The following is a 23,353-nucleotide window of genomic DNA, read 5'->3' as shown; positions in this document are numbered from 1 at the left end:
TGGCGACCGAGGGCTTCGGGCCGAAGAAGGTCGGGCGCTACCGCCACGGACCTCGGGAGCCCGCGCGGCGAGGATGGCGTCGCCGGGACTCCGGCAGGTGGCGCCGGCGAGACGGCCCCGCCCCTCCACGCTGGCCCCGCCCCGGCGCCGCGCTCGGAAATGACCTAAGCGGCGGCGAGGCCCGGCGGGTCGCTCCAGCTCTGCGGCGCGGCGGACCGGGGGCGCGCGCACCATGCCCGCCGAGCGGCCTCCGGGCACGCGGGCGCGGTGCCGGCCCGGCAGGTGGGTCCCGGCGCTCGCATGGCACCGCACCGCCTCTTCCGCCCGCGGGACCCGGGACGGCTCCCCTGCCCCGCCCGGAAAGGCATTCCGGGCTTGGGGAAGCTGCCCGGTTCTGGAGATTCCCCGAGGTCGTCTTTTGACCGGGGGGAGGCACGGCGTCCGGAGAGGGGACTCCAACAGGGACTGCATCTGGGAGACGTGTCATCTCGCTCCCCTCTTCTTTAAGAGAAAGGCTCCAGAATGGACCTCAGGAATTAGAGGAGTCCTGAGTGGGCAAGGCCGTGTTTCTGCCGCTCGGGAGGCCAGTTTAACCAGTCCGTCCCGGGGAGAAGTTGGCCTGGACAGGAGCAGTTAGGGCCCCGCACCCGCCCACACAGGCCAGGCCAGGGGTTGGAGGGGGCGGGTTTGGGGACTTAGAAGGACTCTGACTAAAGCCGAGGGAGGGGTCGGGGCCAGGGTATTGGAACTCTGCTGGGACAGACCTGTCCAGAGCCCCCAGCCGTCACTCGCCCGAAGTCGTGCTGGGCCAGCAGCTTCCAGGCTGGTTTACATAGGGCAAGTGTCTGATATGTCCCTGTCCACACCCCCAGTGCAGCTCACCGCACCCCAACCGTAGTATCAGTGGAGAATATCCCTGCCTACTCTGGAGACTGGACGGTCAGCCCGTTCACCTTTAGGTCTCTACTCCCGTGTAATCCCAGAAGCTACAAGGGTTCCTAAACTGAGCAGCAGGTGCCTGGCTGGTGCCCAGTCTCCACTAGAAGCCAAGCTTGCTGGGCCCTCAGCCAACCACCCAAGGCAATGGACTGGCTGGGAGCACCTGTCCCAAGTGCTGGCCAGCCCTGGCCGGGGCCTGCAGGACTAGAAACCCTGACCCCACGCTGCACAACTGAGGCCTCTCCCTTCCCCGCTCCTCCTCCCCAGGTGCTGTCATTAGTCCCACCTCAGTAAAGAGCTGTGGGGGCTGAATGGTCATGGGGGATCCTGGTAGAGAGGAGTATAAAATCCAGTCTTTTGATGCAGAGACTCAGCAGCTGCTGAAGACAGCACTCAAAGGTGAGCATGGAGCCCCCTCCTGAGCTGCAGAGAAGGGGCCTAGGGCACAGGCCTGGAGGCCTGAGCCTTAGCCAGGGAATGCCCAACCCTGTCCCTTTGCTTTCTGAGAATAAAAGTCAGCAACATCGCTCTCGGACTGGAGGACAAGTCACATTTAGGCCAATAATTGAAAGTATGAATCATAGAGTCACCTCTCGGGCAGTAAAGCCATTTTTTTTTAAAGTACCCATGAGAGCGGGGTGGAGCACAGAGAACGGAATTCTCGTCTCCAGAGCCCTTGCATTGGCCCTGGCTTCTGTATTGCCACAGCAGGTGGTCTTGAATGTGCAGAGATGGCTGACTTGGGACAGAGGATGGAGCATTCTGCTTGGCAGAGAAGATGCAGTCATTGTCCTGGATCAGTGCCTTCTGCAGCACTCAGAAGTTTGACTCAGCTAACAATTAGTAATGCCCATCACATGCCAAGCTAAGCCTGTTGGGGAGGCCCTGCCTGGCCTGCCTTGTCAGGTGTTCATGTGTGTGTATTGTAAGAGCACTTTCTTCCATGAAATTGCTGTCAAATACATCGTTATTCAGTGTTCCTTCTGCAACCTAGTGCCAGGAAATGTGTGCCCTAAAAAACTAGCATTCTTTGATTAATCTCTAACGGCCACCTGTCCCAGCCATCAGTCGCCCAGTGGAGCTGTTCTGGTGTGGGGCTACTTCTCCTGGCATTTTCTGGTCTTTTAAAATGTAAGTGTATCACGGGAGTGCTCTTTTGTAAAAACATCTCAAATCCTTAGAAGCAAGTGGAAACAAATGTGGTAACTCAGCAGCTCTAGACTCCCCACCTGTCTCTACTCTAGATCCAGGTGCTGTGGACTTGGAAAAGGTGGCCAATGTGATTGTGGACCATTCTCTGCAGGACTGTGTGTTCAGCAAAGAAGCAGGACGCATGTGCTATGCCATCATTCAGGTGGGCTGGGACTGGTAGAAAAGCGGGGAGACACTTTGGGAGAGGTCGTGGCAAAGGGCAGGAGGCCTGGCCAGCAGGGCAGAGGTGGAGGGTCAGACAGGAGGGTCCTCAGCCACCAAAGCTTGAGTGGGGGTCGCCATGGCACCGCCCCCGGCTCACCATCCTTTCCCTGGCTCACAGGCCGAGAGCAAACAAGCAGGCCAGAGTGTCTTCCGACGGGGACTCCTCAACCGGCTGCAGCAGGAGTACCAGGCTCGGGAGCAGCTGCGAGCCCGGTCCCTGCAGGGCTGGGTCTGCTATGTCACCTTTATCTGCAACATCTTTGACTACCTGAGGGTGAGGCCCCGGTAGCCACCCTGGGCGGCAGAGACAGCCTGTCTCCTTCAGCCGCTCAGTGCTCTGGCCCCTGCTGTCCCCCCACAGGTGAACAACATGCCCATGATGGCCCTGGTGAACCCCGTCTACGATTGCCTCTTCCGGCTGGCCCAGCCTGACAGTCTGAGCAAGGAGGAGGAGGTGGGTGACCCCAGTTCAGACAGCTGTGGAGGTGGGTGGTCCCTGGCTCAGCTCAGAATACCAGCACACTGTCCATGAAGAGCATCCAAAAGCATCACTTCCCAGGGCAAGAGCCTGGTGGGGATATTCAAGGCCTGTCTCAGTTCCAGGACAAGCTGCCAGGTTTGGAATTTATTCAGAACAGAGAGCAGCCAAAACCTACAGGCTCAGAGGCTTTCTTCCCAGTAGGAAAGCCAACCTGTGATAGGAACCCAGCTGTGGATACAGATGGCCCAGAAACAGAGTCAGGCAGGGTGGGGGAGGGGTAGGAAGGTTGGGTTAAGCGGCAGCTTGGAGACAGGCCCCGCATCCAGCCTGGCCGGCGAGACCCATGGCAAGTCCTGAACTTGTCTCCTTTCACGTAAGATGTGGCGAACACCAACCAGGTGCTGTGAGCAGGTCAGGAGGAAACAAGTGTGTGGGGCCGAGCAAGTTCGCCGCTAGAGCTCCCTGAATGGCTGCTCTGTGTGCCCTGGGGTCACCTCCAACTGCCCCCTGCAGGTGGACTGCCTGGTGCTGCAGCTGCACCGCGTGGGGGAGCAGCTGGAGAAGATGAACCGACAGCGCATGGATGAGCTCTTTGTCCTGATCCGGGACGGCTTCCTGCTCCCAAGTGGCCTCAGCTCCCTGGCCCAGCTGCTGCTGCTGGAGATCATCGAATTTCGGGCAGCCGGCTGGAAGACGACCCCGGCTGCCCACAAGTATTACTACAGCGAGGTCTCCGACTAGGCCTCCGGTTCACGCTGCGTCACCAGCAGCACCGGCCTCTCACCTGCCCAACTCCCTGCCCCTCCCAAAGACCGTCCCTTCCAGACCCTCACCAGCTCCTGAGAGGTTTCCCACTTACGCAGTGGTCCTGCCCTGAGCACCTTCCCTCCCGGATTCAGGGACCTCAGGACCGGGGAAGACACCAAACAGAGCTGCCCCCACCATCCCATCAACCTCTCCCCCAGCACCTCCAGCCTGGGCCAGGCAAAGGCAGCCTCTAACACCCACTGCACTGTGTAACCGCTGGTGCGACAGCCAACCTGGGGGCCTCGGCTCCCCCATCCCCATAGCTACTGGTGAGGTACTTTGGGACATCGAGGGGCACAGCACAGGGCACACCAGAAACTGCTTTTTATACATTTTATACAAGGACCACTTCGGAAACAAACGTATTTCCAGTCGATTTTAGTAAATGGCAGTACCACCTCACATGTGACACCAGTTCAGGGCGAGAATTTTCTAATAAACCTTTTCCAATGTTAAAACCGCTTCCTTTCATATCCTCCCCCAAAGTTCTACCCCAAATTGAGGAAGAGAGGCTGGATGGACCCTAAGTTCCTAGGAGAAATCCAAATTGATACATTCCCTCTTTAAATGAGATGGGACAGGAAAATAAGTTCTAGCTCCCAAAGAAAGGACTAACAAGCAATAAATACGTTGCTCCCCCCTTAAGAAGGAACTACTTAACCCACAAGGGTATTTCGCTGTGACAGTGGCTCCCACGATCTGGCAGCAGAGAGCCTCCAGCCTCCCTCTACCACCAGCGGTAGTGAGCCAGGGCACGGTTGGCCTCCGCCATCTTGTGCATGTCATGCTTCTTCTTGATCACAGGGCCCTGGTTGTGAAAAGCCTCCAGCAGCTCATGTGACAACTTCTCCGGCATCAGCATCCGCCGGTGCTTCTTCTCCCGGCACTCAGTAATCATCCACTTCATGGCCAAGAAGCGACGACGACGGTCGGGAAGTGGCACAGGGACCTGGATGGGACAAGACCCCGGGCAAGTTAGTCCAAGACCTTGTCGGGGCGGCAGCCTCCTTCTGCCCTGAGCTCTAAGGAGTAGCCACAGGTTCCCTCTGGGCCAGCTCTGACAACACTCCTGAGAGGCCTGGCTTCTCCTCTTTGAGTTCCCCTCGCCCCTGGGTGCCCTCAGTGTAGCAGACATAGAGGCATTCATTGAGCAAAAAGCTCATTAGGCAGAGACCTCTCTCACCTCTAAATGGAAGCTCAGCCAGGTTGATATGAGCATCAACTGGGAAAAGCCCCATCAAGCTGGGGTGACTTAGCCAACTCAGATCAGGAGTGCCTAAAAACAAGACCCTCTTGTCCAGAATCTTTTGCTAGACCGCCACTATATGCCAGGTACCTAGGGACACACCAGACCCTAGGGATACAGACATTAATGAGCCTCCACCCTTATGAAGTTTACGTTAAAAATCAAGCTAAGCACGCTGGCTTATGACGACGACACAGAATTAAATGCTAGGACAGAGCCTCATTCAGTTCAAGAAATGGCAACGAAACACCAGTTATGGGTCAAGTGCTACTCCAGACGCTGGCGTACAAGGATGAGTTATACACAGTCCCCCACCACGACAAGCTGACAACTTACGACACAACATCGTGGACAGAACCTGCTCCCAATAAAACTATCAATCTTGGCCCAACTCTGGGCCTTCCCACTCCCAAGTGCTCCCCAACCCACCACCACCAGCTTGTTCCATGGGTGGGGAGCCCTACCTTCCGGGCTCACCTGGTAGAAATGGCCGCCTCTGAGAATGGGCACCAGCCCTATCACAGGCTCACAGTTTTTCAGTGCTTGGTGGAAGATGGTGTAGGGGTTGCGCTCAATGGTTGCCTGTTCCTCAGCAGAAGCAGCACGGTACTTCTCAAACTGCTTCCTTTTCACAGCTTCCAGAGTCTGCAAAGGGATACACTGGAAGATGCTGCCCCAGACTCCCTAAAGGGTTTATCCAGCTGAGCTAATACCTTGCCCTTTCCTCCTCTGCCATCCCGTTCTTTTACAACAGTGTGGCCCCTCTCTCAGCACTTCTAAGGCAAAGTTCTTAAATGCCTCCTCTTTCTTGGAGAAGGACCAGGGCAGTAGACAGAGATTTGTGATTGGGGGAGTGAATGCTGGCTGCTGGCTCCTGCAGGACTTCATTACAGCCGCCGCCTCCACACATACACACGGGGTCATTGTTTTTTTCCCAAAAATTTTTATTTGAGAGAGTGCGAGTGAGCATGAGTGGAGGAACAGAGGCAGAGGGAGAAGCAAACTCCCCGCTGAGCAGGGAGCCCAGTGCAGGGCTCAATCCCAGGACCCCGGGATCATGACCTGAGCCGAAGGCAGACACTTGACTGACTGAGCCACCAGGCGCCCCAGGGAAGGTAATTTTTTTTTTTTTTTAAAGTAGGCTCCATGCCCAGCGTGGAGCCCGACATAGCGCTTGAATTCACGACCCTGAGACCAAGACCTGGGGTGAGATCAAGAGCTGGACGCTTAACCACCCAGGCACCCCATACAGGGATGGTAATTCTTTTTTTTTTTTTTTAAGATTTTATTTATTTAATTGACAGAGAGAAAAAGAGAGAGAGAGGGAACACAAGCAGGGGGAGTGGGAGAGGGAGAAGCAGGCTTCCCGCCGAGCGGAGCCCGATGCGGGGCTCGATCCCAGGACCCTGGGATCATGACCTGAGCCGAAGGCAGACGCTTAACGACTGAGCCACCCAGGCACCCAAGGGAAGGTAATTCTAATGGCAGGTACATGAAGCTGTTCTTTTTTTAAGCTAAACTGATAGAACCACATACAAAGATGTAAGCAAGGAGACAGGAAAGACGTGTTACCTGCGTCATGAGGGATCTGGCCAGTACTTTGTTTCCTCCTTTCATCATCATGTTGGTGAATTTACTTCAAGGAGAAAAACAAAATGTTTAGATTTCCCAAGCTCTATCACAATCCTTACTGTAGACCCTCCCTAGTATAGTCCCAGTCCGTGGAACAAAAGTGTCTGCTTCCATCTAACCTGATCACGGGGTCTTCAAACACAGAGCTTGTTTTCGCTGCTGGCGCAGCTTTGATAAGCTGAGTCTTCCTGAGTTCCTGTTCATACTTCTCCTCCTCAGTCAGCTCGGCCAAGGCCTTGCGGTAATACTCCTTGTCAATCTGTGGATCCCTGTATTCAGGACCATAGCGGCTCCACCTCACTTGGGTTAGCCTGAGAGGAGGGAAGAGGAAGAGGCCGGCAAAAGCTGACTCCACAAGTAAAAAGGCTTGACTTAACAATGGGCCTGTTTGCCAACCCGCCGACGAGTTAAGAGCGGCACGGAGACCGCTAGGCAAAACTGAACGCAATAATTCTGGCTCTTGTCCTAAGAGGTGGGTGGGCCTCCCCCAAACAGGCCAGGAAAGTCTCCTCCTCGTCAAGTGCCGACGGTAAGGCGAGGTTCCTGAACCTCAGGATAGGCGCCCCGCCTAAGCATCTCGCCCCCCGCCCCCGAAAATCCCAGCTCAGAGCTCTTTGGTAAGACCGCGCTTTCAGCTTCGACTCAGAACCCCATTGGGCTGGGGAAAATCGCTAAGCCTTCACGATGGCTCGAAGTCACGCAGCCAATTCAGAGGTTTGGACCGAGGTATCCTGGCCCCCAGGTTCTCTCCAGGTTCCTGCGCGTTCTGCCTGTCGCCCTTTCCTTCCTGCAGGTCTCTCCGTGAAGTCCCAAGCGGCACCCCAGCTTCCTGCCGCCCTCTCACCCTGGAAACCGCGGGACAGCACTCCGCAGGCCCAGGGCCAGGACCGACCAACCTCGCGCAACCTTCACCGCGGGGGCAGCCATCTTGGCTGGCCACAAGGACCCCACGAAGGCTGCCCTCGGCGTGCCTGAGCGAGTGATGGGAGACGGGGGGAAAAAGCTCCGCAGGGTCCTAAATCTGTGCGTCACACCATTAATCCGGGCGTTAAGTCTCTCACTCCGAGGTCCAAAGGCAAGACTCAAAAGGAAACATTCGGCGTCTCATTATCCGCCGCAGTCTGACGCCACTCTCGGCGGCGGCGCGCTCTCTTCTCAGGCCCCCATGCAGGCCCCGCCCCGACTCGTCTCTCACAGGTTCTCGCGAGATTTGAGGCCGTTGGGCCGGCCCGGGCGGCTGCAATATGGCGGAGGCGGAAGGGGAGAGCCTGGAGTCCTGGCTGAGTGAGTAGCCGCGGCCGCTTCTGTCTGCCCTCGAGCCCCCTCTCCGCCGCCCCGCTCCGCCCCACCCCACCCCACCCCGCCCCGCCCCGCCCCGCTCCGCTCCGCTCCCAGAGACCCGCGGCGGCGTCGCCTGGCAGCCCGTGCCTGGGCTCGCCCTGGCAGCGAGCATTCCGCGATCACGCCCCTTCCCCAGCAGGGCGCCCGGGCCCCCGCCCCGCGCCTCCTCCCACCTCTGCGCGCGGCGGCGTGAGCTCGGGTCCGCTCCGGGCCCCGCGGGCTCTGGGGAAGCGGCAGCCAGGTGCTTCCGCCTGGCATGGCATCGGCGATTTGGGGAGATTGTGGTGGGGCCGCGCGCCGCCGTGACTCCGGGACCCCTGGCCTCAGCATACACACACAGCTTCAGAATTGCGACCATGTATTTAAGAAGTGGCCGCCTCGCGCAGGCAAACTGTTTGAAGTGAGAAGAATCCAAAAAGGGATAAAGAGCAGCTCTGCCCTTTTCCTGCAGTGCCCAAATCTTGGTGATGTCTGTGTCGGGGACGCACACACTTGAACATCTTAACGAGTCATTCATAGGTAACATATTCTGAGCAAAGCAGAGGAGCACAGCCTAGTGCTGTAGTTACAGCGGCCTATTGCTCTAATTGTTAATTCATACTGCTTATTAAGGAAATACGGGTTACCCTTGTTAGCACATAGTATTCTGCTGAAAGGTTAATAAGTTAACTTTCCTGTGGGCTTAGAAGAGGCCCCTGGAGGCCTCTTTAAGTGAAGGCAGAAATTGGACAGAGTGATAAGACAGGATGCCTAGAGACTGCCTTGTGCAAGATCTCTTATTTACTAGAGCCTCCAGGCTTTTGGAGGTAATGACTGTTTCCTCCAATGGCCTGACCTTTCTTTTTTTTTTTTTTAAAGATTTTATTTATTTATTTGAGAGAGAGAGAGAATGAGAGATAGAGAGCACGAGAGGAAAGAGGGTCAGAGGGAGAAGCAGACTCCCCGCTGAGCAGGGAGCCCGATGTGGGACTCGATCCCGGGACTCCAGGATCATGGCCTGAGCCGAAGGCAGTCGCTTAACCAACGAGCCACCCAGGCGCCCCCGGCCTGACCTTTCTTAATAAGAAACCCCCTTCAGGTGGTTGAACCTAGGTTACCTTTGCAAAATCTGCAGTTGCAGGCAGGTCACAAAGTCCTCTGTGTATAGGGAATTGTTCTCCAGGGAGCTCAGAGTACTCCAGAGACATTCATTTAATTCCTTTATCAAGTATCCTAGCGAAGCAGGTACTACTGTCACAATTTCACAAAAAGAGGACACACTGACTAATCACACCACTTACCCAGAGCCATCCAACCAGATAGAACTATGCTAGAATCAATTTGATTCATAGATATTAATGGGGACATTGGAGTAATTTGACCTAAGCTGAGTTTAATCGGCTAAGTTTAGAGTTATATTTTGAAATAGGAGAGGGACAGACCTGTTTTTGAGGGAGAGTGGAAATGGTGAGTGGGGCAATGGGGTGGTGTCTCTGTAGATAATAGAGCTGAGACTGGCCTTTGATCTTTCCCATTGGTTAGAGTGACATTAGGGGCGGTGTTAAGATTCTTTCCATTCTTTTTTTTTTTTTTAAGATTCCGTTCTTCTCCCTTGTTCACCTTCACAGTTCTTATGACTTATTGGTGTGAACTTATCAATTGAATGAACCAGTGTTTGGGGTTTAGCATTGTATTAGTCTAGGTCCTTGTCGTCACTCCATGGTTTGCCAGAATTATTATAGAAGCCTTTGCTGGGCCCGGTTCCTCAAGTGTCTCCCCACCTCCCCTCCGTCCACTTCTGTGTAATCAGGTCGTTCCACTGCTGTGCACCTACTGCCGCCTCTTTGTGGCTTCCCGAGAGTCTCCTTGCTGGGCTGGGTCAGGTGTTCTTGTCCCCCCGGCACACACTAATCTCCTTCCCTTTGCTCAACTAAATGCTTTAAGACCCATCCCAGATTCTCCTTGCCCACAGACTGTCTCTTGATGACTTCAGCCTTCTCATCTCAATCAGTCCATAACAAATACCTACTCATCATGGAACAGTACACCAAAACAAATTATGTAATATATGGTGATTAACATAACAATAAAAAAATTAAAAAAAAAACAAATACCTACTCTATGAGGTATTATGAAAATTAAGTTCCAGCTGTCTTTGCCTTCAGTTTGATAAAGATGATGCTGGGGTGGATAAAGCATTCATAAAAAGATAACACGTACAGGGCGAGAGCTGTAAGTACTCAAATGCAGACAGTTTCTTTAGGAAATTGGGGGTAAGCGGAATGGAAAGATGATTCTCTCAGTGAGGAGGTGGCAATCAAGCCAAGGCCTTGAATGCCCAGAAGACTGGGGAAAATTGGCTAAGAAAACACTAGACAGGGGCGGCTGGGTGGCTCAGTCGGTTATGCGACTGCCTTCGGCTCAGGTCGTGATCCCAGGGTCCTGGGATCGAGCCCCGCATCGGGCTCCCTGCTCAGCAGGAAGCCTGCTTCTCCCTCTCCCACTCCCCCTGCTTGTGTTCCCTCTCTTGCTGTGTCTCTGTCAAATAAATAAACAAAATCTTAAAAGAAAAAGAAAACACTAGACAGTGATGTAAATAGAGCAAACCATGTTTGGGGCATACGGGAACAGGTGTTTGTCTGGTTCAGGCAGGGAGCTCCTGTAGGAGTGTGGTAGGAGAGAAAGCTGGGAAGTTAAAACTAAATTCTGGAAAAGCTTGAATTCCAGCCCAGGAAGTTTAAATTTCAACAGTTATCAGGTCCCCGTTCTTACCGTAGCTGGTGAAGTCAGTGTTTTAGGAGGATCAGTATAGGGGTTTTATATAGGATGGCAAGAAGCAGAAGTTCTGGAAGCAGGTGAAGAAGGAAGGAGGTGGGGTGGGGGCAGGGGTAAGAAAGGGAGAGATTTAAAAAGACATTGAGAAGGAAGGGACCCTGGGTTGCTGGAAGTGGGTGAGAAGGAAGGAGTCAGCAATGGGGGTTCAAATCCGGACGCCTGGGCGTGGGGGCAGAGTGAGCTTTTGAATGATGGCACCATTTATAGAAATGGGGAAGTCAGGAAAAGAAGTAATGAGTTTGTTTTTAAACTCATTTATATATCAAATTATATAATTACACTCGAAGTTTTTGCTCTGGTTATTTCATACAAGTTGCATCAGAAGAACATAAGCTCCCCAATAGGCTCTGAGTCTTGGACTCTATGTGGTCCTGCTGTGGCCTAGCATGCTGTGTGCTTCGTTTTTCGTTATATTATTGATTGAATAGTATCGTACAGTATAGTTCACCTGTGTACTTAATTTTCTGTGGGTGCTTAACAAAGACTTGGTGATAAAGTCTCTCTTAATTCAAGACCCTAGCACCGAAGGCTGACTCTTGATTTCTTTTCTTTTTTTTTTTTTTAAAGATTTTATTTATTTATTTGACAGAGAGAGACACAGCGAGAGAGGGAACACAAGCAGGGAGAGCGGGAGAGGGAGAAGCAGGCCTCCCGCCGAGCAGGGAGCCCGATGTGGGGCTCGATCCCAGAACTCTGGGATCTGCCCTGAGCCGAAGGCAGAGGCCTTACGACTGAGCCACCCAGGCGCCCCTTGATTTCTTGTCCATCCTGTGTTCTTGCCTCTGCTCATCTCTAAGTCACGTGATACGTAGAATCTGTCGTCTGTGAAATGTCTGAGCCGTGTTGGGATTGGGCCGCCAGTGCTGCCCCTGCTGGAAGCATCCCTACTTGACCTTTTGAGGTCCCACCACAGTCAAGACTAATGATGGAACTAAGCTGAAGATGAGAGGAGGGAATCTAGAGGCACAGACACGTAAGAGGATGAGGCTTTCAGGAGAGACCTGAAAATAGAAACCTTGAGTCAGAGTAGAGCCCAGAGCCAGATCTAGAAGGTGGGGCTTACAGGGGAGGCTATGGGTATCGCCTGTGTGCCAGGTAATGGAGCATGTTGAGTGGGTGGGAGGTTGTGTGCATCTGCAGGAGGGAGGCAATGGGCAAATGGAGAGATGGAGTTACCCGGAATTATCCCCAGAACTTTCCTCCTGTTCCCGAGGGTGCTTGTGGACTGGAGAGCTGGAGGAGATGCTCAGAGCAGGGACTGGCCATTGCTGAAACCAGGCTTTTTGTGCCCATGGGTAGGCAGAGAGCTCCCTGCAGGTTTGCGGTAGGAAGGTCTATCAAGATGGGACTCTAGAGAGGTTGAGCACAAGTGAGAAGGAACTGGGCATATTCCTGGGAGAAGTGCCATCGGAGTTAGGAGAGGCCTGCGGAGAGCACTTCCAGTGACTGCGCATTGCCTGTGTGCGTGTGGGGGCAGGCGCATCCATGCCGTACGCGTGCCGGACGGGGGAGCGTGTTCCTCCTCTACCACGAGGCACGTGACTTTCTCAAAATAATAATAGCGGCAGTGGGAGCTATGGCCCCTCGGACCATCCCATTTTTTGTATCCTTCGGCCTCTTGACGTCATGTGAGAACTTTGAAGCATCTCAAATGATAGGGATTAGTAACAAGGGCGCGCTGACGCCTGAGAAGATATCAGACGAGTGATGGGAGAAACACGGGGCTTCTGGAAGGTGACAGCTTGTAGGTCACTGTGGCAGTAAGTAGCCACTCTTGATAGAACTAATCTTGCTTCCTTTCTAGCTTGACATTTTAAAGGGCCTGCTAATTCTCTTTTCAAGATTGAGGACGGACATTTTCCTTTTCTCCAAATATGAACCTAAACCGTCAGAATCTTCTTGGAGTCGGAAGCAGAAATACTGCAGGCCTCCCCTCTGCCTCAGGGTGGCGTCTGCTGACTTCTTGTGCCTCAGAGCCCCGTGGGGGTGGGGAGGATGCTGGGAGCCCTTGTTAGGATTTGTTCATGGAGCTAGTGATTTTTAATGTTAGGAAAAAGGAAGTTAAGAAAACAGTCACGAGAAATGAGAATTCAGGAACTTCTACAACACCCCTTGTGTGGAGGGGCTTTTTCAGGGTTCTGTTGCTCTGCTTTTGGCGCTGGGGGAGGTCTGCAGGAGCATGGGTATTTAAAAAGGATATACGCCTTCAGCCTACCATTTGTCTTCTGAACCTGAAGCCCTAAATTTAGCAAACAGCTTGAGAGTGCTTTCTGGAAGAGGCAGACTCCCAGGATGTGAATCAGATATGGGAACACGTTTAACCACCCTCAGCGGGAGCCGTCCTCTTCAGCACAGGCTCTGGGAATAACGGGAAAGAGGGCCCACACCAAATATTAGGAGCCTTGACATTCAGCACCTGGATTTTAATCCCTCAGTGATCCTCTGAGAACTCTCCAACACTTGCCTTTGTCCTTAATCATAGGAGACCATTTAAACTTGAGGGTGCCTAATGCTTAATTCAGATTCTGTTTCTGCAATCCCATGGACAGATAGCACAATGATTAGTGCTTAGTAGGGGCACAGTAAATATTAGCTTAACTTAAAATGTGCAATTTAAAAAACATTGAAAGCAGGGGTGCCTAGGTGGCTCAGTCGGTTAAGCGACCTACTCTCGTTTATGGCTCAGGTCGTGGTCTCGGGGTTTTGGAATTGATCCCTGCATTGGGCTCCACACTGGGCGTGGAGCCTGCTTGGGATTCTCTCCCTCTGTCTCCCCCTCCTGCCCCCTCCCCCCTCCTTCCCCCCTTCTCATTCTTGCTAAGAAAATAAATAACATTTAAAGCATTAAGAAAAGTTAGGTCTTGAAAAGGTTTTTGAAGGGTATGTAGGCAATAAGTTTCTTAAGTATGTATTTTTTTATCAAGTATCACCTGGCTTCAGTTTCTCTAGGAGACCCTTCTTGATCATCCCTATTTGCTTAATAGCTTATTTTTATATAACTAGAGTTATTTATAGTTATTGGTTATATTAAACATTTTTATGGGTATTCTTGAAGATTTTTATTGTTTGTCTTTATAATTATTTGTCCTATTGACTGTGGTCTACTCTAAGCTTCACAAGGCTGAGAATTTGTTTTTCTTTCATTTGTGACTTTCAAAATACTAGACTGACCTGTTGAGGGTTCTCTATCAGAGAAGAAATTTGGAAACAAACTTAGCTTCACATCAGTGCCTAAAAATTACTGGAAAACCTTCCATTATGTCCTCCTTTCTCTTTATAACAATCGTCCTCCACTTTGCTCTGTCCCAAGATAAGGCCACCAATCCTTCCAACCGCCAGGAGGACTGGGAATACATAATTGGCTTCTGTGATCAGATCAACAAAGAGCTTGAAGGGTGAGTCTCAAAGCCACTGGGGGGCAAGCGGGAGAGAGCTGAGCAGAGAAGTCCAAACTGGCCAAGGAGGGCCAGCCACGTAGCCCCAGGGTCAGTGCCTGAACGCATGGTCTGCTTGTCCCCCAGGCCACAGATCGCTGTCCGATTGCTGGCCCATAAGATCCAGTCTCCGCAGGAATGGGAGGCGGTCCAGGCCCTGACGGTAGGTTGTTTTACTCTGACCGGCAAATTTTAATGAGCCCAGGCCTTTCCTCATGTGCCCACTGGGTTCTCTGAGGTTTTCAGGGCCCATGTCCTATGGCAGCTGAAAGTCCTTTGATACTAGAAATGTCCGGAATGTGTTCCATAAACTGCCCCACAAATGTGTGTGCCCTTGTGCAAGGCACTGAGGCTGCAGAGAGGCCCAGAGTGCAGTCCCCGCCGGTCGGTGGGAGAGGCCGAGTGGCTGAGCGAGGGAGCCGGAGGCCAGGGCCCTGAGCCCAGGGTGGAGCTCTGAGGCAGCTTCTTGAAGAGATGCTGACAGAGCTGTCTTGCTGGTTAAGAGTTGGCCAACTAAAGAAAAGTGTGGCTAGTATAATTTGTTCTGTAGCTAAAAGTAATCCTAGTTCCTATTCAAGGCATCACACCGACCGGCGGATCTTAGTGTTTATTCAGACTGAGAGGATTCAGAGCGCAGACGCATCCAGAGGACTCCTAGGGTTCTCCCCTGACTTCATCCGGGTCATGGGAAGGGCGCTCAGGTGGGCCACATGCATGCCTCTGTCGTGTGCAGTGCAGAGCGAAGGCCTTAAAACAGTGGTTCTCAGCCGGGGGCTGGTTTTGCTCCCCAGGGGACATTTGGCAGTGTCTAGAGACACTTTCATGTGTCATGTCGTGGGGCTCTACTGGCATCTAGCGGGTAGAGGCCAGGGATGTTGCTAGACATCTTCTAATGCACAGGACAGGCTTCCACAACAAGGAATGAGTGGCCCGGGATGTCAGTAGGGCGCGGTTGAAAAACCCAGCTTGACAGAGTTGGAAGCCAAGGAAGGGAACACGGGGGTGGAGCGCTCCTCCACGTAAACCCCAGGCACCAGGGTCATGGGCAGCACAGAAAACGTAAGGCAGTTTTGTGTGCCTCCGAAGGAGCAGGAGGGAGGGAAAAGATCCTGTCATCAAAAATGAAAACCGTTTAAACATCATCTCCCATCTCCCCACAATGTGGATCGGCTGGTAGAAAGAGCCCCAGACCCCAAGTCAGAGAAATTTTGTACTTCTGAAGGCAGGGTGTTGCAGGCAGGCACCTTCTAGGACAGACACGCACTGTCTTGGTATCTGGGTCTCAGTGTTTCTTATTTTGGTTCCTGTTCAGCTTCCCCGGGAGAGGTTTGCAATTCAAGGGACAGGAGGTGTCAGTAATCCTGTTGCCCCGACGTTCCCAGGGGCCGTGCACACCGCTTCCTTCGCAGTTCCTTCCTTGGGTGAATCGTCACCGTGACCTGTGTGCAGGCTCCTGGCTGAGCGCCGGCTCCGGCCCAGACCACCCACACTGAGCGCCCCCCTTCATGTGGCTGCAGGTGCTGGAGGCGTGCATGAAGAACTGTGGGAGGAGATTTCATAATGAAGTGGGAAAGTTCCGGTTTTTGAATGAATTAATCAAAGTCGTCTCTCCAAAGGTCAGTCGGGCAGTCTCCTCATTCTAGGAACTCCTTTGTGTTCCTCCCTCTCTCCCATGTTACTGGCTTCACGGTGCAACCACCACCTCCACAGAACTGTCTTTGGAGAGCTGTCTGTCCTGTTCTTAGGGACTAGGCCCTGAGGGCAGCAGGGGGGCCAGAGGCCACAGGGACGGGCAGCCCTCTGACGGACTCCTGGCTCGAATGTGAGAGGTGATGCGGCAGCAGGTGTGCGCAGGCGGTGGGGGTGGGCCTCGTGGCGACAGCGGTCACTTAGGTCTATCTTACATGGATCTAAGGAGTTAGGCTCAGCTTCTGTGGCACGCTGGTGTGGCTTTTAAGCTCTGGGTGCCACTTAAAGCCCAGGGAGCCATTTTTCATACCTAAGACATTCTCATTCATTCCTTTGAGATAAAATGCCATTTTTTCTGGGAGATGGCGTGCGGACCCAGCTCCCTGCCCGACCACGGACCGTACCCCTGAGAGAGCTTTGCCACGGGTGGTTTCCTCCCCTCCCGGCGCCGTGTCCCACACACCTAGCACCTGCTGGTTTGGGGGAGGCCGGAGGACTGGAGCTAACTAGCAACTTTGCACTGCTGTGAAGAGAACATTCCCACGGTCTCTGCCCCCGGACGGCAGTTACGAGGTTTTCCCATTTCCTTTTGCCTCTTAGTATCTGGGGGACAGGGTGTCTGAGAAAGTGAAGACCAAGGTTATCGAGCTGCTTTACAGCTGGACATTGGCCCTGCCAGAAGAAACCAAGATCAAGGATGCTTACCACATGCTGAAGAGACAGGGTATGTGCTGCCCTTCCCTCCTCAAATCAGCCGCAAAGGCTGGCTAAGGCCAGGAAGAATGAGGGGGTATGTGCCGTCCCTTCCTTCCTCCTGAGGATGAGAAGGGCTCAGCTGCGGTTTGATGGGCTGACCCCTTGCAGGCCCTCATCCCGGGGCTGGGCCCCGCCTTGCTGTGTGAGAAAGGGCGTCGAGGTGACCCCGGCGTGAGCCAACGCTCTGCCCCCTTGTGTTCCCTGTCAGGCATCGTGCAGTCTGACCCACTGATCCCTGTGGACAAGACACTGATCCCCTCTCCGCCACCTCGTCCCAAGAACCCTGTTTTTGATGATGAGGAGAAATCTAAGGTAAAGCACACCCCAGCCGATGGCGTTCTCAGATGAGGTGGTGGCTCGCTCAGTGCTGCAGGTGCTCCGGGTCCTCTGTGGTCTCCCCAGGTTGGGTGCTACCTTTCCCTTTCCCTTTGGTACCTCCTCTTCCAGCTTTTAGCCAAGTTGTTGAAAAGCAAAAACCCGGATGACCTGCAAGAGGCCAACAAGCTCATCAAGTCCATGGTGAAGGAAGTAAGTGGGCCCAGGGCCTGGGGGCGGAGGAACCCGTGACCACAGAGCCAGAATCCCTTCCCCTGGTGTGAGGCCAGAGAGCGGGAGGCACCCTGGAGCTTCCGGGGTGGGGAGAGTGGATTAGAGGAGCAAGCATGGACGGGGCCAGCTGAGGCGTGGGGGCAGGCCATTATTTTAAAAGAAAAACTAGAGTGGGACTCTTGAGGCCTTACGGTTCCCAAGGACCACACATTAAAAGGAGCTTCCAGCGGGACTAGTGTCTGCTCATGTTCTCTGGTGCGATCCTTGCTGTGGGGAGTTCGGGGGCAGTGGGATGAGTCTAGTTAAGCTTTTTCTCCTTGATCGTCTTTGACCTAGGATGAGGCGCGGATCCAGAAGGTGACCAAGCGTCTGCACACTCTAGAGGAGGTTAATAACAACGTAAAGCTGCTCAATGAGATGCTGCTTCATTACAGCAAAGAGGATTCTTCGGAGGCAGATAAAGAGCTCATGAAGGTAGGCGCGTTCCCCAGGAGAGCTGGGCTCCAGGAGAGCGAGGCAGCCTTTGCTCAGTACCTGTCCTGAGAGCCAACGCGCCACACATCTGCTGCTCCTTATTAGCACAGTGACCAGGTCTGGGGGTGGCACCCCCACTTTACCCACACTACGGCTCACCCACCCCGGATGGAGGAGCTGTGTGTACACCCGAGTCTGGGGGACCCTGCAGACCCTCCCTCGGGTTTCACTTCTCTCTGCCCCACCTTCTGCCTCAGGAACATTTGGGCAGAGACCCGCCATGTGCCCCTGACGCTGCACCTCAGTCCTGGATCACGTGGACACAGAGATCTGAGGCGTGTGCTGGCCTCGGGGACAGGAAGAGACCTACTTCCCCTCGTCCCAAGCTGACGTCCTAGGTGACGCAGCACGGTGCAAGCGGCAGCAGGCAGAGGCGTGCTCGGAGCCCCGTTCCGCCAGTGGCTGTGGCACTAGGGGAGCCCCTGACTTTCTGGACATGGACACTGAATTAGATCATTGCCAGGGGACCTCGGAGCTCTCACTTTTAGGTCTGGGACTCTTTCAGGAGCTGTTTGATCGGTGTGAGAATAAGAGGCGGACATTATTCAAACTAGCCAGTGAGACAGAGGACAATGACAATAGTTTGGGTGAGTCAAAGAGTAGTTGACAAGGATGACCCAGGAATTTAGATTTGGCCAGGGGGGTGGGGGGAGTGTCATGGCCAGGAGTGAGAAGTACCTCTTTCTGCTGTAGGGGACATCCTCCAGGCCAGTGACAACCTCTCCCGGGTCATCAACTCTTACAAAACAATTGTTGAAGGACAGGTTATCAACGGTGAAGTAGCCACATCAGCCATGCCAGACGCTGAAGGTAAAGTGTTCTAGTTCCCCATTTTGGACCCATCCAGACCAGCCCCAGGCCCCACCACCCAGCCACGAGTGCTTGACCTGCATGTCATCCCACGGGGCCCGAGGGGATTCTAAGCCGTTCCAAGTGCTCCTCCAGCTTCCCAGGAACCAGGAGCTATGGATAGGGTTTTCTTTGCTTGCTTTTCTTCAGTGTTAGGCTGGAGGCTGTACTCAGGGTTCTGCTTCCTGCTGTGCAGCCACTGGAGTGGCCCCTAATCATTCGCGTCCCCTTCCATTCGCCCATCCAGGAAACCTCTCTAGGAACCAAGGCGCTCTCATCGACCTTGCTGAGTTGGACACACCAAGCAGCTCATCCTCAGTGTCGGCCGCAGCCCCTGCCCCACTGTCCTCTGGCATCCCTATTCTCCCCCCACCCCCCCAGACCTCAGGACCTGGACGCAGCCGCTCATCCAGCCAGGCTGAGGCCCCCCCGGGACCCAGCAGCACAGGCAACGCCCTCTGCCTGCTGGACGAGGAGCTGCTCTGCTTGGGTGCGTCCTGGAGGGAGGCGGTGAAGGGCTTCTCCTGGTAGGGCCGGCAAAGCAGACGGGCGCGTGGAATGGGGAAGAGGGCCCTGGGGTGCCCCATGTACTTAGCAGGGGTGGGAAAGGGGACTTCAGGTATAAGGAGAGTCAAGTTCAGTGCCCTCAGGCCCCCAGGGCAGTGTGCACACAAGCTCCAGAATGGACATGGTGGACTGAGTGTCTTGTTCTGCCTCCTCTCCCTTTGGAGGCTGCCTGAAAAAATACCTTGTCTCCACCTGTCACCCTTTCGTCAGCAACTTTCGTCATGTGACCCTTCTAGGGTCAGTGGGGCTGCCCAAGGCCAGAGCCGCTTCTCGTCACCATGGTCTGCTCTGTTTTCAGGCCTCGCCGACCCAGCCCCCACTGCTCCTCCCAGAGAGCCAGCTGCAAACAGCCAGTGGCCCCTGTTCCAGGTATGGGCTTCACGAAAATGCTCAGCCAGTTTCACGGGCTTCCTCGTTCCCAGCTCGTTCTCTGCTGCAGTTGGCTGTGGTCTTGGCTGTCCTGACTCGCCCTGGCACTGCCCCAGGTGCGCTCGACAGCACGGATCCCACCCAACGGCAGGCCCGGGGCAGAGAGCTGCTAGTCCAGTGGGGTCCTAGTAGGACCCCCAGGCAGGGGGGCCGGAGCCGGAGACCTGAAACCTCCCGAATGCAGCAGCTCCTTCCTGCCCTTTGCTCACTCACACTTTCCCCTCCTAACAGAACGAGCAGTCGGACCTGGACTTCTACAGCCCCAAGCCTGGGAGTGCTGCCTGCAGCCCCTCAGACGGACCTCTTCTCCCGCCCTCAGCACCCTCTGCAGGCAGCTCCCAGGCCCCGCTGCCTTCTCCCTTCCCAGCTCCTGTGGTTCCAGCCAGTGTGCCTGCACCCAAAGCAGGCTCCTTCTTGTTCCCGACTGGACTGGCCCCAGCCCCATCCCCAAAGACTGAGTCCACAGCCCTTGGGTACCATGGCTCGGCTTTGGGCGATAGCACCCTACCGCAGCTGGATGCCCTCGATCATCTTCTTGAAGAGACCAGAGTGTAATGAGGGGGAAATGTGAGGGTGGGGAGGGTTGGGCCTGGGCTTGGCAGAGCCGGAGGCAGATCCGGAGGGCCTGGGGTGTTCCTTTTTTGGTCTACTGATGTTAGACTCTGGAAACTGGGGTGGGGGTGGTAGTAGGAACCAGCCGTGCCCATGGAGAACATGTGAGGGGGGTTGGCCCAGCAGCATCCCCTGACCTCTGACTTACCTTGTCCTCCTTCCTGCCTCTCAGGACCTCAGGCCTCATGAAACCCGTCTCTTCCATCTTCTTCCCTGGGGCCACCACGTCCCCTCTGATCCCCACCAGCACCACTGCTAGGCCTCTCCTCCCCTTCTCCCCAGGGCCTGGCAGCCCTCTCTTCCAGCCGCCTGCCTTCCAGTCCCAGGGCAGCCCCTTGAAGGGGCCAGAGCTCTCCCTGGCCAGTGTCCACGTCCCCCTGGAATCTATCAAACCTAGTAGGTGTGGGAAGCGTGGGGTGGGAGGGCGAGGCGGGGCCCGGCGCTTGCAGTTACAGGAGGAGGGAGAGGGGTGGGCGTGGGCCCGCGCTGTCCTTGCCCAGGTCCCTAGAGCCAAGACGTGACCGGCTTTCCTGCTGCCTCGGCCGCTGCTAGTTGCCACTGTGCGGTCACGGGTGGTTCTGACAGATTCTTCCACAGATTCTTTCGGGGAGCCTGCCGGCCACAGGGTCACCCCGCCGTCCCCTCCGGGCTCTGTGGGGTCCCTCCTTCCACACCCGCCTGGCCTCTTCCCGCAGGCGGCGCCCTCCCTGTGACGGCCTATGATAAAAACGGCTTCCGCATCCTCTTCCACTTTGCCAAGGAGTGTCCGCCTGGCCGGCCTGACGTGCTGGTGGTGGTGGTGTCCATGCTGAATACGGCTCCCTTGCCTATCAAGAGCATCGTGCTGCAGGCCGCAGTGCCAAAGGTACCCCTGGCTTCCCGAGGTCTCCGGAGGCAGAGGTTACCTTCTCCTGCACCCCACTGTGTTGAGGGACCCCGAGGCCAGCAGGCAGCAGCATGTGTCCGTCGTGATTCTAGTGGGGGCTTCCACTCAGGCACCTGCCATCTCTCTTCAAAGGAGCTTCTCTTTCTCCTCAGTCGATGAAGGTGAAGTTACAGCCACCCTCTGGGACAGAGCTGTCTCCATTTAGCCCCATCCAGCCACCCGCAGCCATCACCCAGGTCATGCTGCTGGCCAACCCGCTGAAGGTGAGCTAGCACCGGGCTCTGAACTGAGGCCCCGGCTGCCCCCGATCAGGCCCCTTGGCCTCCCCGCCGGAGGTGCCGTGATACCACAGCACTTGCAGTGTCCCTTCCCTGCTGGGGTTGAGTGGCTGAGTGTGGACGGGGTGGTAGGAGTGGTACAGAGAGGGCCCCAAGGCCACATCTTAACACGCTGCCCCCTCCGTCACAGGAGAAGGCGAGGCTTCGGTATAGGCTGACCTTTGCCCTGGGAGAGCAGCTGAGCACAGAGGTGGGCGAGGTGGACCAGTTCCCTCCCGTGGAGCAGTGGGGTAACTTATGACCCCAGAGGACTCCGTGTCACCACAGTGAAGCCCAGGCAGGCTGCCACGAGACAGGAGGGCTGCCTGGTCCAGTCATCCTCCACGTCCTGACCGCAGTGCTTGGAGCTTGGATATGGAACAGGGGCTGTGGGCATCACTGCTGGGAGCCGAGCTCTGCTGTGATGCTCTCTCCCTTGGCCCCCTAAAAGGACCTGATTTTTGTCTACCTGTGTGACTTGAACTGGCCATGTACTGTCAGGGGTGCGGAGGGGCCCCAGACTCTGCACTATGGCCCTGAGAACATGGACCCAAGGCGGGAGCAGGCATTTCCCCTCATGCTGGCATCCTGATGCTATGGGGGGGGGGGGCGGTCTCTAAAGAGACTTGGGACTCTCCCTCAAGGACCACATCCTCACACCCCTGGAGGCCTCAGTGCCCCCCATCACTACTCTGTGCTTCCCCTGCTGGCAGGCTCCTGCTCCCACCTCCAGGGAGGTAGGCAAAAGCCCAGTGCTCCTGAATGGCCCTGGGCACTGAGTAAGTTGGTGTACTGCCGAATCTCCCAACTCTGCCTTCCGTGGGCAGCAGCATCCTGGAATGGCCACTGGGTGATGAGTTATGTGCTTGTCTCTGGTGGTGGCAGGCTGTGTCCTATGGACATCTCAGCAGGATGGGGAACTAGCCTGTTAGAAACAGAACTTGGCCTTGTGGCAGTCAAAACTAGGGATACAAAGAAAATGGAAGAGAACCATTATTTCCCCTTCTCTGGAAGCAGGTACTCATAGCTTTCTGGGGAAAGTGTGCCTCCTGCCTTGGGAACAGGCCATCCTACTCACTACCTCTTGCTTGGCATGAAATAAACTGCTCTTCTGCCCTTCGAGTCTCTGAAGGGGAGAACAACTCCCATCACCCTCTGCGTCCTCCTGCTTGGGCCTCCCCCTCTTCCACCAGATGGCCTGTGGTGTGGCATATGTTTGGGAACTGGAGGCCTCAGGGTCAGGCAGATTGCACTAGACTTCTATCCTTACCTGCTGCCCAGGAACCTTGACTATCCCCAGCTGCTGAGGGGCATGGCCAGTGAGATACGGGGTCTGGAGGTGGTGAGATTAGGGGCCATGCCTGAATCGAGTCACCAGACCCTATTGCTTTGACTGCTCAGCTCCAAAAATCTTGTCCCGGTTGCTCCATCTACCGGGTACAACTGGGCCAGGGACTGTAGGCCTCACAGGGCACCAGGCAAGTGAGACTCACCAGCTGAGGAAAGAGCACACAGCTCACCTCAGCTCAGCTGGATGGCACTGAGCCATCTCTGGGGAAAGGTGGCAGAGGCCACACTCCCTAATCCCTCTCTGCACTTTGCCAGGTTTCCTTACTCTAGCCCTTTCCCCTCTATCTCGAGCAAGCAGGTTTCACTGCTTCATTAGGACAGGTCGAAAGTGACTCAGTTTCACTACTTAGGAAAGAAATCCAAGAGCTTTCCAGAGACTGGCTGCTTGCAGCCCTGGGAAGGTTTGTGGGATTACTCTATGGAAATACACCTTTATAATAAGCTTTAGACATTAAAATTATCTGAGTGTTACTACTGAGGTCACTGCTTTGTGACAAATGGCTGTATACAGTATACCAACTCTGCTGCCCTTGTTTTGCTGCATGTTAAATAAAAAATCATTTCTGCCCTACTTGGAATCCTAATACAGACACCATCCACCCCACTATGGACAAAGTGCCACTGATGAATTCCAAATGTAGACAGATTTCTTGGCATCACCTGAGGTTTTTGTTGATGAAAGTACAGGTTCCTGGACCTTTTCCT

General features: G+C 54.7%; 3 protein-coding genes across 6 annotated transcripts; 2 read left to right on the top strand and 1 right to left on the bottom strand.

Moving 5' to 3' along the window:
* Positions 1 to 18: 18 nt before the first annotated feature.
* MIF4GD (MIF4G domain containing) lies at positions 19 to 4,101 on the top strand. Of its 2 annotated transcripts, XM_027567574.2 has the most exons (6): positions 19 to 282; positions 1,207 to 1,338; positions 2,184 to 2,293; positions 2,474 to 2,629; positions 2,717 to 2,809; positions 3,350 to 4,101. In XM_027567574.2, exons 2-6 carry the CDS (start codon positions 1,251 to 1,253, stop codon positions 3,575 to 3,577), a joined length of 675 nt encoding a protein of 224 aa, XP_027423375.1. In that variant the 5' UTR covers positions 19 to 282; positions 1,207 to 1,250; the 3' UTR covers positions 3,578 to 4,101. The 2 variants fall into 2 exon arrangements, with proteins under 2 accessions (XP_027423375.1, XP_027423377.1); XM_027567576.2 differs by lacking the exon at positions 2,474 to 2,629.
* Positions 3,963 to 7,678, bottom strand: MRPS7 (mitochondrial ribosomal protein S7). Its single transcript, XM_027567573.2, has 5 exons — positions 7,366 to 7,678; positions 6,641 to 6,832; positions 6,462 to 6,525; positions 5,367 to 5,534; positions 3,963 to 4,592 (listed from the first exon to the last, which is right to left on the bottom strand). Exons 1-5 carry the CDS (start codon positions 7,446 to 7,448, stop codon positions 4,371 to 4,373), a joined length of 729 nt encoding a protein of 242 aa, XP_027423374.1. The 5' UTR covers positions 7,449 to 7,678; the 3' UTR covers positions 3,963 to 4,370.
* On the top strand, positions 7,484 to 23,220 carry GGA3 (golgi associated, gamma adaptin ear containing, ARF binding protein 3). Of its 3 annotated transcripts, XM_035724704.1 has the most exons (18): positions 7,484 to 7,805; positions 8,314 to 8,381; positions 13,987 to 14,071; positions 14,198 to 14,273; positions 15,628 to 15,726; positions 16,400 to 16,523; positions 16,764 to 16,867; positions 17,003 to 17,083; positions 17,441 to 17,578; positions 18,144 to 18,225; positions 18,332 to 18,448; positions 18,735 to 18,977; positions 19,353 to 19,423; positions 19,715 to 20,034; positions 20,268 to 20,491; positions 20,791 to 20,960; positions 21,134 to 21,244; positions 21,450 to 23,220. In XM_035724704.1, the coding sequence occupies exons 1-18, from the start codon at positions 7,504 to 7,506 to the stop codon at positions 21,558 to 21,560; spliced, it is 2,526 nt and encodes an 841-aa protein (XP_035580597.1). In that variant the 5' UTR covers positions 7,484 to 7,503; the 3' UTR covers positions 21,561 to 23,220. The 3 variants fall into 3 exon arrangements, with proteins under 3 accessions (XP_035580597.1, XP_035580598.1, XP_027423365.1); XM_027567564.2 differs by lacking the exon at positions 8,314 to 8,381 and having other exon boundaries at positions 7,625 to 7,805; XM_035724705.1 differs by lacking the exons at positions 20,268 to 20,491; positions 21,134 to 21,244; positions 21,450 to 23,220 and having other exon boundaries at positions 20,791 to 20,954.
* The last annotated feature ends 133 nt before the right edge of the window (positions 23,221 to 23,353 follow it).

This window comes from Zalophus californianus, chromosome 16 (assembly GCF_009762305.2).
Source record: "Zalophus californianus isolate mZalCal1 chromosome 16, mZalCal1.pri.v2, whole genome shotgun sequence".
NCBI classification, from domain to species: Eukaryota; Metazoa; Chordata; class Mammalia; order Carnivora; family Otariidae; genus Zalophus; species Zalophus californianus.
This window is presented reverse-complemented; position numbering and strand designations above follow the sequence as displayed.